The 12711-nt window shown below is 40.1% G+C and overlaps 1 protein-coding gene across 20 annotated transcripts in view; it reads right to left on the reverse strand.

Annotated features, from left to right (window-relative positions):
* Positions 1 to 574: 574 nt before the first annotated feature.
* Positions 575 to 12711, reverse strand: part of DCDC1 (doublecortin domain containing 1) — a 474105-nt gene continuing 461968 nt past the window's right edge. For 17 of the 20 annotated variants that reach the window (XM_053283046.1, XM_053283044.1, XM_053283052.1 and 14 more), the window contains 4 exons: positions 8326 to 8476; positions 6502 to 6611; positions 1084 to 1147; positions 575 to 661 (listed from right to left, as the gene is read on the reverse strand). In XM_053283046.1, coding sequence (XP_053139021.1) covers positions 1091 to 1147; positions 6502 to 6611; positions 8326 to 8476 — 318 coding nt within the window. In that variant the 3' untranslated portion in view covers positions 575 to 661; positions 1084 to 1090. Of the gene's footprint in view, positions 662 to 1083; positions 1148 to 6501; positions 6612 to 8325; positions 8477 to 12711 lie in introns of those variants that run through there. The other 3 variants (XR_008312997.1, XM_053283043.1, XR_008312998.1) reach the window with 3 other exon arrangements.

A 12711-nucleotide genomic window follows, 5' to 3' on the forward strand; every position in this document is an offset into this window, starting at 1 on the left:
CAGGAGGGTGGACAGGGCAGTGCTTCTGTTTGCTCTCCTTCCATCTACTCTGGCTTCTGTGCTCTGAGTGGGTGGCCTTTGCAGAGACAGGGAGGGTCCTCTGGCCCCAACCACCTTCCTAAAGGGCTGTACCAATCTGCCTCCCCCCTGCCCTATACTTTTGCAGGCTGTAGTTAATCCCAGTAGCATGGAGAGAAGGCCTTTGCTTTGTGGGGCCCATTGGTGCGGTGCGTCACCTGTGGCTTCTTTTAACATGGTGATTCTTACCTAGGATTCTGTCCCATGTGCTGTGAATTGGTTTGTATCTGACTGTCTGCAAATGGGTTCTAATGGGGTATTGTCTAAACTTTGAGTGGCCACCGTCTTGAAACAATATGGTGGATTGCCAACAACAATAACAAAACTCAGTTGAGGTCCTCTAGGAGCCCCTCCCATGTGCTGTGAGTTTGGATTGTATCTGACTGTAAACACACCAATTATTAGAGAGAGACACATACATGGGCAGACATGATGATCTCATAAACCTTCTTACTTTCAGAAAGTAGGCTAAAAATCTTGCAAGTCTCTTGGAAAATACTTGTGTTTAGACTTTATTGCAACTCTGGAGGAGGAGAACTGCAAAACATCATCCTACATATTCTCACCATTCAAACTGGCTGCACTGAAAGAAAGAAGGAAAAAGAAAAAAGAAAAGGGGTGGGGGGAGTTAGCCTTGGACTTACTATAGATATTGTGACAAACAAGTAGTATCCAAGATCTGCCAAAAGGCTCCTTAGCTATACCCACTGACACTGTTTCCCCCAAGTTCAGCATTTGTTTGAGAAGGCAGAGCTGAACCTGGAGACACTTTGCATGAAGGAAGTGTCCATGGAGTCAGTGCTGATTTATTTAGACTAACAGGACCTGGGGAGAGCAGGGGGTCTGACTCAGGAGTGTGTGGATGTGGGTGGGTGAAGCTGGCCAGCATGCTCCTGTTTTCCCTCTACCCAGGTACACAGTATTTGTTTTAGGAATTAATTAAAAGGGCTTTAGTAAGTTCAAGACTCTTTGTTCATGCTGGCTAAAATGACAGCTACTGCTTACCTAGTCTCTAGGAATGTTGATCACTTCTGCAAGTAAGAGCCAGAACGGAGTCACTCCTGTTGACCTTTGTATATAAAAAAGCCATTATTAATACTCTTGCACAATCAGTTTCTTAAAGGTAAAAATGATGTTTCCAAAACATTTAAAACTTTTATTATTTTATGTTCCACACATTTTCTTAACAAAGATTTTCTTCTACGCTTCTGTTTTCATACGCAGCTCTGTTAAGAAAGCAATATATGGAAGAATCAGGTCTGAAGTAATGTCAATTTTTTATTTTTTAAGAAATTCTATTCTGCCTTTCTGCACTCAGGAGTCCTCGGGGCAGCTTACAACAACTTTAAAAGTCACAGGCTAACATACAGAGCAAGGATGCACAGGTGCATTGAGACAGCAGCCTAACAGAACTTCAGAACTGACTTTACCAGTGTAGCAGAGAAGCAGTCATTTTTGAGCCCTCCCCTTCCCCAGGAAGCCCTCTGTGCCATCTGAAAATATGTCCCTGAGGGTTGCACAGTAACAGGCAGGGGAAGGAGAGGGTGTCACAAATTGTCACTTCTCTGCTGCACCAGTGAGGTTAGTTGGACTGTTCTCTTGCTGCAACTGGTGCATTCTTGCACTGCATGTCAGCCACTATAATAAACATGTTCTATAACTAATAATACAAGGCCAGCCCACCCTGTGGCTTAAGCAATTATTCATAAATAATTAATCCACTTTTATCTTTACTTCTGTCTCACAAAATATGTGCATTCAGCTTAATACTAGAGACAGTTCAGAGTAACTGCTTGCTTTTATATGTATTTTTAAAAGCATTACATATTTTATATGTATTTTTAAAAGCACTGTTCTTTCTTTTTCTCATAATCTGTGGAGCAACCTGAAATCTTTTTATAGTACCTAGCGTAGACTAATCTCATTAAGTATGCATAACGCCTGCTCTCTAAGACTATTCCAAACTCCAAACATTGGAGTTTTTCCATTATGCCCAGCTTTCCCAACCCTGCCCTCAACTTTTGTTATTTTGTTTAACATCAAGCCTGAAGAAGATTTCTAGAGAATTTACTTGTGCCATTTTAGTTAATCCTAATAAAGGTATTAACTCTCCCACATTTTATTTTGGGATTGAAAGACATGGGGAAATCTGGAATAAGATCTATGAAGTGGTTGTTGGCTGTGTACATGCCTGGTGACCTGATCTAGTGAATTAAGCTTTCTAGCAAGAAACTTCAGAGTAGTTTTGAATGTTCAAAACAAAATGTGTGGGATAGTTTCTGATACTCAAAACAAATGAGAGAAGAGGAAGTGCAATTCACATGCACCTTCCACTGATTCCCTTGTTCTGAATGTCTGAAGGCAATTGTGGTGTGACTTGTTGTGAAAGATCTAAATACTATGCGCTCCAAGTTTCTATGGAGTCCAGTTCCATAGAAACCTAACCCAGGCATTCATATACAGCCGTGCATAACTTGTGACCTACCAAACTGATCACAGCTCAACAGCCACATATGGTGAGCCTCCAGTAATTCAACGTTCCTTCTGGTTTTATGGCCTGACTGGGACTGCAAAAATGGGAGAATTCAAGGGCATAACTATAATAGGGCAAGGGGAGACAGTTGTCTGGGGGCCCACTACATTTGGGGTCTCCCCAGAAACAAGTCACATGACTGACTCCCCCAGCTGCGCACCTGCCCGGGTTTCCTTCAGTTGTATTCATCCTCTGAAACTGATGTGAGTGTTAAGACCTGGAGCTACTAGAACAGCAGGTCTTTCTCTAGTACCATTAAATGACTTGCATCATCCACAATTTACAAACCCTTAAAAATAATAATTTAGGATGATGTTCTGTTGTGGCACATAGGAGAGATAGATAGATAGATAGATAGATAGATAGATAGATAGATAGATAGATAGATAGATAGATAGACAGACAGACAGACAGACATATAAAATAAATTTTACTATGCTTTTTGTTACCACTATTCAGCCTCATTTAAGATTTATTTACTTCGTGAGCTGAGCTTCGGAGGGGGGGGCACATTTTAAAATCTTGTCTCTGGGCCCACTCCAACCTTGCTACGCCCCTGGGAGAATTGTCAGTCGCTTGACAAGCCACAACTCCTAGCTAGTGGGTAACAAGTTGTGAAGACTTGTTCTTGTGACTGACTGATGTGGCTGTTCCATGGGATACAAACCTAGCAGTCTGCCCAACATGAAATATGGCAAAGCCTGCTAGCAAGCTTTGTGGCATGACAGTAGGCAATAAAACCCACCATGAAGATCTAGATGGCTTTCTATGGTACCGAGGGGTACGGCCACGTATGTAAAGGATATGAAGGTGGCAAACAGTGCATCTGATTGCAACACAGTGAGGGTGACAGGGGAGCAAAGGTCTCTAAGAAAGGGGGCACAGAGCACATGTAGCTATAGAGTGAAAGCATGTTTTCTCTTTTTGGCTGTTAATTATTCAACTTTCAACATAACATTGATCCTTAAGTAACTTAATTAGCAAGGTTTTAAGCCAAGGAAACAGGCACAGCCTTATTAAATGAAGATGGAGAAATTAAACAAAGCAACAATTTTTAGTTAGAATTTTAAAACTGAAGGGGAGAATAAGATCTGAATAGTTCCACAGAACAGATTTCTAGGACAGAAATGAGTAACACTGATGTAGACAAGCAGGAGGAGGCAGAGAAGGAGAAAGGAATGTATCCACAAAGTGAACTTTTCCCCCCATGTTTGAAAATAACTTAGAAGTAAGTCCTCTTGAGATAGTAAATCAACATTTTAATTATGGATAGAAAAACTATTTAGGAAAAGCCTCCCCAGGAGATATTCAGACAGGTGAAGTTATCCTGGGGACATGCTGCATAGAGCATGGTCACTGGTCTGTCACAGCTAATTCACATTTGCATCACCTTAATGTTTCCATAGCAGCAGGAATTACATTTCTCAGAGAACACTGTCAGGATCAGAGAGGTTTGGTGCCACTTTAGCTTAATGATAAAATGGATTCCAGCAGATATTTGAAAATATTGAAATCTGATTTGTTGTTCCCATGGAGCTGATTCAAATCGATAAAGGTAAATCTCTAGAAATTACCAACTTTATTAAAAATTTGGACTGCAAGATATTTGACATAATCAGATACTTAGACAGTAACATGAGATCATATTCTTATCTTGTGATCTTGTGATCCACATAACCTATTCCAAAGACAGATTTATTATTTTTTAAAAGAAAGAGTGTGTTGGTAATAGCCAATACTTACGCACACATATTTCCTAGGCCTGTACAAAGATTCAGATTTGTAGCATTAAAGCCCAGTCATTTGCACCTCACTTTTGGCTCCATGCAGAGGCAGCTGTTCCTCTCATTTACCTCTTTGCAAAGCACTCTGTGCATAGTGCCAGGGAGGTCTTTGAAAGGGAAGCAGTGCTGTGGGAAGCCCCAATTACCTCTTGAAAGCCATAAAAGGCACACTGGAAATGTTATCCTTCCCAGCCCTTCACTATGGGGAAAGCACTAGGAAGAAACATATTTCCCATAGCTCCTCGCATACCTTCCTGAGTGCTTTCCAAAATATCACTGGGGCTTCCCACAGCTCTGTTTCCCTTTAAAGGCCACTCCAATGCTGTACATGGCCACTCCGCCATGCAGAAGTAACTGTGGGAGGAGGAAGCAGCTACCTCCATGCAGAGCTGAGTATGGTGCAAATGATTCAGCGTTACACTACAAAACCAACTCTTTGTGCAGGCTAGAAAACATATTATGTGAATTGGTAACAGAATTAAAGAACTCACCAACAGATCCATGGAATATGGAATTCTAAAACAATCTCTGAATTGAATAGATCACAAACAGATCATATCTGAGTCATAGGACCATTTTGATACCATGACATAAATACCCCACTAAATCTCTGACACATGTTAATATCATATCTCACCGCCTCCAGATTCAACCGACATTTTGAAGGTTTTCTGAAGTATAAAGAGCTGCACTTTCAGCTAGAGGTGTGCAAGAACCAGTCCAATCGTGAACCGGTCCACCACAAACTGGGCCAGTTCAAGTGGTTCAGATGCAAACTGCTTTGAACCATTTTCAGCTGGTTTGTTTACTAGACCAGCCCAGCTGGTGGGTTCAACCAAATTGGTTTGGGGAACCTCAGTTCAGTCTTAATTTGGACTGAATTTGGATTGAGCCACAACCGGTCCCGGAACATCCCTACTTTCAGCATGTATCAGAGCATTCAGAAAGCTGGTTACACATACTGTATGGCTTCACCACATTTCAAAATGGTTGTGTTAATCAGTCTTAAGTGTTACCTCACAATACACTGCCCATGTACAGATTTTTGGCAGTTATTCTTGTGGTTAAAAATTTCTAATGGTTGAATTGATCCTTACATATTTAAATTATATATTTCATAATTTAGCATACAAAAAATAAACTTTTGACATACTCTACAATGACTAATACAAGAGGCATAGATATGGATCTAATCAAATTATTCCATACTTGTGATTATTCGGAATGTAAATCCAGTTATAAGAGAAGATTATTTAGCTGTAAGGGCAACCTTTCTAGGTCGGAGCTGACTGTGAGGGCGGAGGTGAATAAAGATCTATTAATAGTTTTTCAACTATCTATAGGGCACTATTGATGAATTTGTTATGAGTAAACTTTGGTTTTGTTATTAGTAAACTCTGATTTTAGTATAATCAATGGGCTCTTGTCAACAAGGCCATGTAAACAGGATTTCACCCAAAGAGCTTTTGTATAATCATTCTCTTATGAAATTAACCCAGTACGTTGTTAAGATAAACTCCCCCTCTAGTGGCTTTGGCAATTCAGGAACAATCAACTTTAAATGTTAGTTCTCCCTTGAGTCTTCTTTTTTGACTGAAGATACATATAGTTCCTTCTCAATTATTTAAAAATATTTAAAACTGTTCTGGAAATGCAGTTCCTAGCTATGAATCACTCCCAGTTAGATTTCTCATCACAAAAGATGTAGGGGAAATGTTTAATCATGTTCAGCACAGAGCTTCCTGCCAGTAACAGCTAATGGCCATGTTATATGGTTTTCTAGGACAGAAGGTAAGTGAAAGATATTTGGTATAAATGTGCTTCCCCCTCCCACTTCTTCTCACACAATATAAGTGCAATTAAACTAACTGGGCTCTTGATTCAAGAAAGCAGTTGCCGTGATATGTGGGCAGGTGTTGGAAGTTAGATAAGCTTTGATTCTAAAGTGCCCATGCAGACCACTTGTCCTAGAAGGTGTCCATGAAGTGTGAGCACTGACAGAAATAGCTTAACCAATTTTAAATTTGCAACAATGTAGCAACAGTACATGATTTAAAGGCAATGATGTAGCACACAATACTATTTTGTAACATTTTATAATACAACCTGTCCTATGACTTTCTCTGATGGTGTGACAATAATGTTGGTAGCTTCTGGACCTTGCTGCTTCCTCATTCTGGAATAAAGAGCTCTAATTTCCACTTCATGCTTAATGGCTGAAACAACAATTTTAAACTTAAATAACTGGTATGCTCTCTAGTAATCTTTTACAACAAACATAAATATAATTAAAGTTGCCAGTGTAGTAACTTGAAAATTTTATATTGGAATGTAAACAAGTTTGTGGCATATTTGGATGAGGAGATACAGTTAGGAATGGGCAAATGTCCTCAGATCCACCCTGGAATTAATCTTATTTTTGGACTAGGACTCTTTCAGCACTGATTGGCATACTGCACAACAGTACATCAGCCTAGTAATGTTGCATTTGCACAGTTTGCACAAATTGGATGACACAAGAGTATGCCGCAAGTTGTGCAACTTGTGCAAACACAATATTACTAGCTTGGTGTACTGTTGACCAGTATGTTGGCCACTGTATTGAGGCCTGGAACATTGATGTGGGTCAGTGGTATCATCAGTCTGTGCTGGTGTATAAGTCTTGGATCAAGCCTGCTACCATTGACCCTGAAGAGGAGTGGAGGCTTTTCCATTCTCTGCAGGGTAGCACTAACATGCTAGGCATGGGCCACAGCTTATTACCTTGATCTGGGTTCATAATGGCTATTGAGATGTATTGATGTATAAGGGTCTGGAGTGGGTTTAGTGAGGTCAGCAGCTGCAACATGCTAGTGGTGGTAGGATACTGATGTTGCTAAAGTTCATAATTACTTCATCTGGTGTGCCAGTTTGTCCAGTTCATAATGCTCAGTTATATTAGAAATCAATCACCATTCACCCTAGAAGGCATTTGCTGGCTTAGAATAGCCCAAGTTAGACATGATATTGAGCATGTCTGCTCACTTGTACATGTTTATGTGTGAATGACAGTAGCTGCATTCATTTCATTCAAAAGTAAACCTGGGTGCAGGTCCCTTAAATGCATGGTACAGTTAATAAGTGCACTGCTGTACCTGTGTTTAGCATAACGCATGAATAATTGTACCTGTGTACACTGTAGACAGATTCTACAAGAGTTGAATATAATGTATGATTAGGGCTTCAGTCAAATAAGATGCCTGCAGCCCGAGCATACACACAACCCTGGCGCCAGGAAGACTGTGCTCATGTCCTTAAACCCTAGCTAAAGGCCAGGGTAAAAAGTTGGGCTACCCACAAGGGCAGTGCTAGGATTGGGCTGGGATCTGGGCTGCTCTAGGCTGGGTTTGGCTGCTCGTGTGGCACAGCTTCTGGCTGTGTGCATATATTTTTGCACATAGCCACGATGGCTGGGTGCATATCTTTAAAAAATTTTTTTTAATTATTTTTATTTTATTTATAATGTCATGGTCTTGTCTACATGTGAAAGCAAATGAAACCATCTCTCATTAAAGATATCTGAAATCTTAGAATTCATTGAAGTTTTAATTTGTGTTGAAATTTTATCAGTTAAAATATCTCACACATTGTCATACCAGTGCTTTACAGTCTGAGTCTGCCAAACAAAAACAAATTATTTTAGAACAATGTTAGAATGATTAAAAATAATTTATTACAATTGGACCCAATGTGAATTCCACCATGGGAAGTTTCCCCATGGTTGCCACCTGGACTTCCAGGAGCCAAATTTGCTCCAGCTATAGACAGAAAAGGGCTAACCTTTTCAGTGCTGTCCGCTTAGGTCTTTTACACAATTTAAATAAAAAAGCAACAGTGTGTTAATGTTTGTTGATATCTACAAAAAATAATTATGAAATTGTGAATAACTACCTTTTCTGCTCATAAAAGGCTGTCCAGTGGAAACACAAACAATCATGTCTCTTTCTATTTCATCCCATGACTCCAGCCGCTCACCGTCAGGTGTGTACAGTGTCTTTGCAGGCTGCGACACTTTTAGCTGAGTAGTACAGCTATCAAGAAGCTGAAACATAAATGTGCATTAGTATTCAATGGTCCAAGTTTGTGAGTTCATATTGTAAATTAGAAAATGCTAACTTCTGGTTCATCAGTCAAAATACAGAGCGCACACTTATCACAGCTAATTTCAAGGCAAGTGTCATACAGAGTGTCTGTGTTAAGCTCAGGCTTGAATTCCTCTCTCACATAGACTTCTTGCTTAAGAATCAAGGTCTGGATTGAGATCTCACAATTTTGAACTGATGGAGTTAGTTGTAGGAGAAGAACAGAGGTATTAAAAAGTACAGGATATCTCCAATCAGTTGTCTGTAGACCAAAGTAATAGTAGTAAGGGGAAAAAAGCCAAAGTACAGATTCCAAGGCACACATATAAATACTAGTACCTTATTCAGAAATAAACCGTAACTAGTTAAGAGGGAGGGACCTCATCTTAAAAGTAGAGCGCACTTGCTTTGGACATAGGTTCAGTTCCTGGCATATTCCTCGGCCTCAAATCTTGTAGAGCTGCTGCCAGTTGATGTACACAGTATTACACTAGATGGACCAAATGATGGCAATATGGAACATTTCCTCCACATTTAATAATTATGCAGTGAGAGGATTCAGATAAAAGCAATAGAGGAGATGCTGAATTTAGATACCATCATAAGACGTAAGGAAGCAGCTAACAGTGTGTGTTCCAGGATTCTGCTGCACAAGCAATAATATTGAGCACAAAATTCGGAATCCTGAGAACCTCATTTGTCCATGGAAAAATCAACATGTTTATACTTATTTTGGGTGACAGATAGATTTGAAAATGCTTGGAAGATGCCTAGTGAAATTTCAGGAGTTAGATGGGCTCCATGAAACAAGAATTTCAGTGGTGAGGGCTTCAGCTTCCTGCAGCATAACTCTACCTCTCTTTTAAAGGCTGGACAAAACAGAATCATGTAAAATAAGCAGATCTATGAAAATCCCTAATTTGCATAATATACAGTCTCAGAATTCAGCTTTTTTTGGTGTTAGAATATGAGCTCTCTCTGTGCAGATTTTGGGGAGAGGATTAGCAAATAGCACTCACAGCCAGATTAGCCAGATTTTTCACTTGGGTTCCCAGTCTTTGCTTCATAAAATATTTGGTAAGAGACATACAACAAAGGTGTTATTGAAATTGCCTTTAACAAACCAGATAGGAATATCTGGCCTACATTCAAGGCCCTCATGCAGCAACACTGTGCTGATGATATTGGGAGGGGGTGATTTTAATTGATCTCGAATCCCTAAAACATGTCACTGAAGGCTGCATGACCCTCAGGGATATATTTGCAGGAGTCATAGTCACCTTCCAAGGGCTGGAGAGATTAAATAAAATCATCCTTTCCCTGTAGCACCAGCACAAGATCAGCAGCACCAATGCTTCATTAGCCTAGATGTCAGCCTTTATTTCTCATAGTTTTTTATTTATATTTATATTCTAGGGATATGCACAAATTGGTTTTTTTTATTTGATTTGTGCCCAAAACAAATCACCCTAGATTTGTTTTGTATCCAAATCTACCCCCTCCAAATCACCCAAGATTCAATTTGTATTTGCTTTGATTCTACTTGAATTTAGACTGATTCAGACCACTTAAAAAGGTCTTAGGGGCAACAAATGTGGGTGGTGGGTAGGTCCCCATGGGTGCCACCTACCACCCAAATTTCAAGGCAGTGGGACACTTGGTTGATTTTTAATGATTTTTTTTTTTAATTTTTACTGGTTTGTGAACATTTCTGCCATAGGAAACAATGGGGATTCGAAGTTGCCATATCCTAACCCTGACACAGATCCCCAGCTTTCTTCCTTTTTTTTTTTAAAGCTAATCCTTGTAGAAGCGGAGTTTTAATTTTTCGGAATATTGAAATGTTTAGATTCTTTGGTGTCTAATAACTTTTCCTCATTCATTATAAGCCTTTGTTTCTTCTGTTCATTTTGACTATCATTAGACAGTGCCAACTGTCAACTGCCATGTGTCAACTACACACTGCCATGTGTCAACTACACACACACACACACCCCACACACTGGGGTTCTCAGTTTATTTTTTAGATATTTTTGAAATGTTTAGATTCTTTGGTGTCTTCATTACACACCTTCATGTCTTCTGTTCATTTTGACCTCACTGCTTTGCAGTGGGGGTGGGGAATTAGTGACATCCCATATATCAGCTACCCCCCAACCCACAAGCCACTGGGTAGTCAGTTTATATTTTAGGAATTGTTGAGGTGTTTAGATTCTTTGTTGTGTAATGAATCCTCATAGGGATTCCTTATGAGTAAAGGTTATTAGACACCAAAGAGCCTAAACAAAATCCTAGAACATAAACTGAGTAGTAGCCCACTGCCTTGCAGGTGGGAATGGTGTGTAGTTTGCACATGGCAGTTGACAGCACTGTCAAAAACACAGCCAAAATGAATAGAAGAAATGAAGGTGTGTAATGAATCCTCATAGGGATTCATCGAGGGAAGTTATTATACACCAAAGAATCCAGACACTTGGAAAAATAGTGACCACACATTTTGCCCCATAACTCCATAGGAACATAGGAAACTGCCATATACTGAATCAGACCATTGGTCAATCTAGCTCAGTATTGTCTTCACAGACTGGCAGTGGCTTCTCCAAGGTTGCAGGCAGGAATCTCTCTCAGCCCTATCTTGGAGAAGCCAGGGAGGGAACTTGGAATCTTCTGCTCTTCCAAGAGCGCCTTCATCCCCTGAGGGGAATATCTTGCAGTGCTCACACATCAAGTCTCCCATTCATATGCAAACAGGGCAGACCCTGCTTAGCTATGGGGACAAGTCATGCTTGCTACCACAAGACCAGCTCTCCTCTCCTAACTCCACTTCTACAAGGGCTAAAGCTTAGCTTTTTTTTTTTTTTAAGGAAAGCTGGGAATCTGGGGGAATTAATAGGAGGCATCCAACTCTCAAATCAATTCAAATTGAAACAGGCATGATTCGATTTGTTTTGTCTCCAAATCACCCAAATCAGCTAGATTTGGATACAAATCAATTTGTACCTGAATCAATTTGCACATCGCTATTATATGCATAGAGTTTCTTGGTCATGCTTTGCTACTTAACCGGACCCTTACTCCACTAAACCTGAGAGAGAAGAGTTATTAAATAATTTATATTTGTGCATGTTTATAGCTTAGCTAGAAAGACTGTTATAATTTTATACACATCTTTCGTGTAGTCTGTCAGAGGTTCTGAGTTGCATCCACCATACCATGATATTTATAACAGAAAGAATAACAATCTTGTACTCCCTAGTTTAACGGCTCACAATCAAAATGAAATTAGTTATTCCATAATTTTCATTAAAGACCCTTTTGTTCACACAGTGATGATAAAGGACTAATGAAATGTTGGATTTTTGAAATTCATTTCCTGATCCCAAACAGACATGCTTATGCTTAGTGGTATAAATTTCAGGGGAGTAGGGAGCACTCTGGATTAATTAATCAGACATATAAACATATCCTAACACAGCACGACATTAGTTATAAGAGAAAGAATGATTTGGGACGGTGGGTGATGGTTGTAGAGAAACAAGCTAAATAAAAAAAACAATAGTAATAGTGATGGGTGAACAGCCTCCACTAGCCTCAGAATTTCTCATAAGTTATTCGTTTTCTTCCCCCTGGCATTGAAGAAAAATTGGATACACAAGCTCTCTGTAAATCAGGATGTCTGAAAGATTCCTAATTTAACTGCCATGTCCTTCACCCTTGAACTATTCCTTCCCCTCCCCACACCCATAACTTGTACTTATTGGTTTACCAGGGTGATCAGAAGCAGCACTGATGCTACTTCTTGTAGTCTTGCAGCAGTGCTCAGGAAAGTCTAGTAGTCTTAAGAACATAACATAAGAAAGTCCTGCTGGATCCGGCCCAAGGCCTATCAGGTCCAGCATCCTGTTTCACACAGTGGCCCACTAGATGCTTCTGGAAAGCCCACGGGCTGAGGTGAGGGCATGCCCTCTCTCTTGCTGTTTCTCTCCTACAACTGGTATTTAGAAGCATCTTGCCTTTAAGGCGGGAAGTGGCCTATGGCCACCAGACTAGTAGCCCTTGATAGACCTGTCCTCCATGAATTTGTCTAAGCCAGGGGTGTAGCTATAATTGAGTGGATGGGTTAAAAAAATCTAGGGCTCCCAGCTCCTGAGGGCCCCCCAGCTCCACCCCTACCTATTTTCTTTATTATATCCTT

Source organism: Hemicordylus capensis, chromosome 1 (genome assembly GCF_027244095.1).
Source record: "Hemicordylus capensis ecotype Gifberg chromosome 1, rHemCap1.1.pri, whole genome shotgun sequence".
NCBI classification, from domain to species: domain Eukaryota; kingdom Metazoa; phylum Chordata; class Lepidosauria; order Squamata; family Cordylidae; genus Hemicordylus; species Hemicordylus capensis.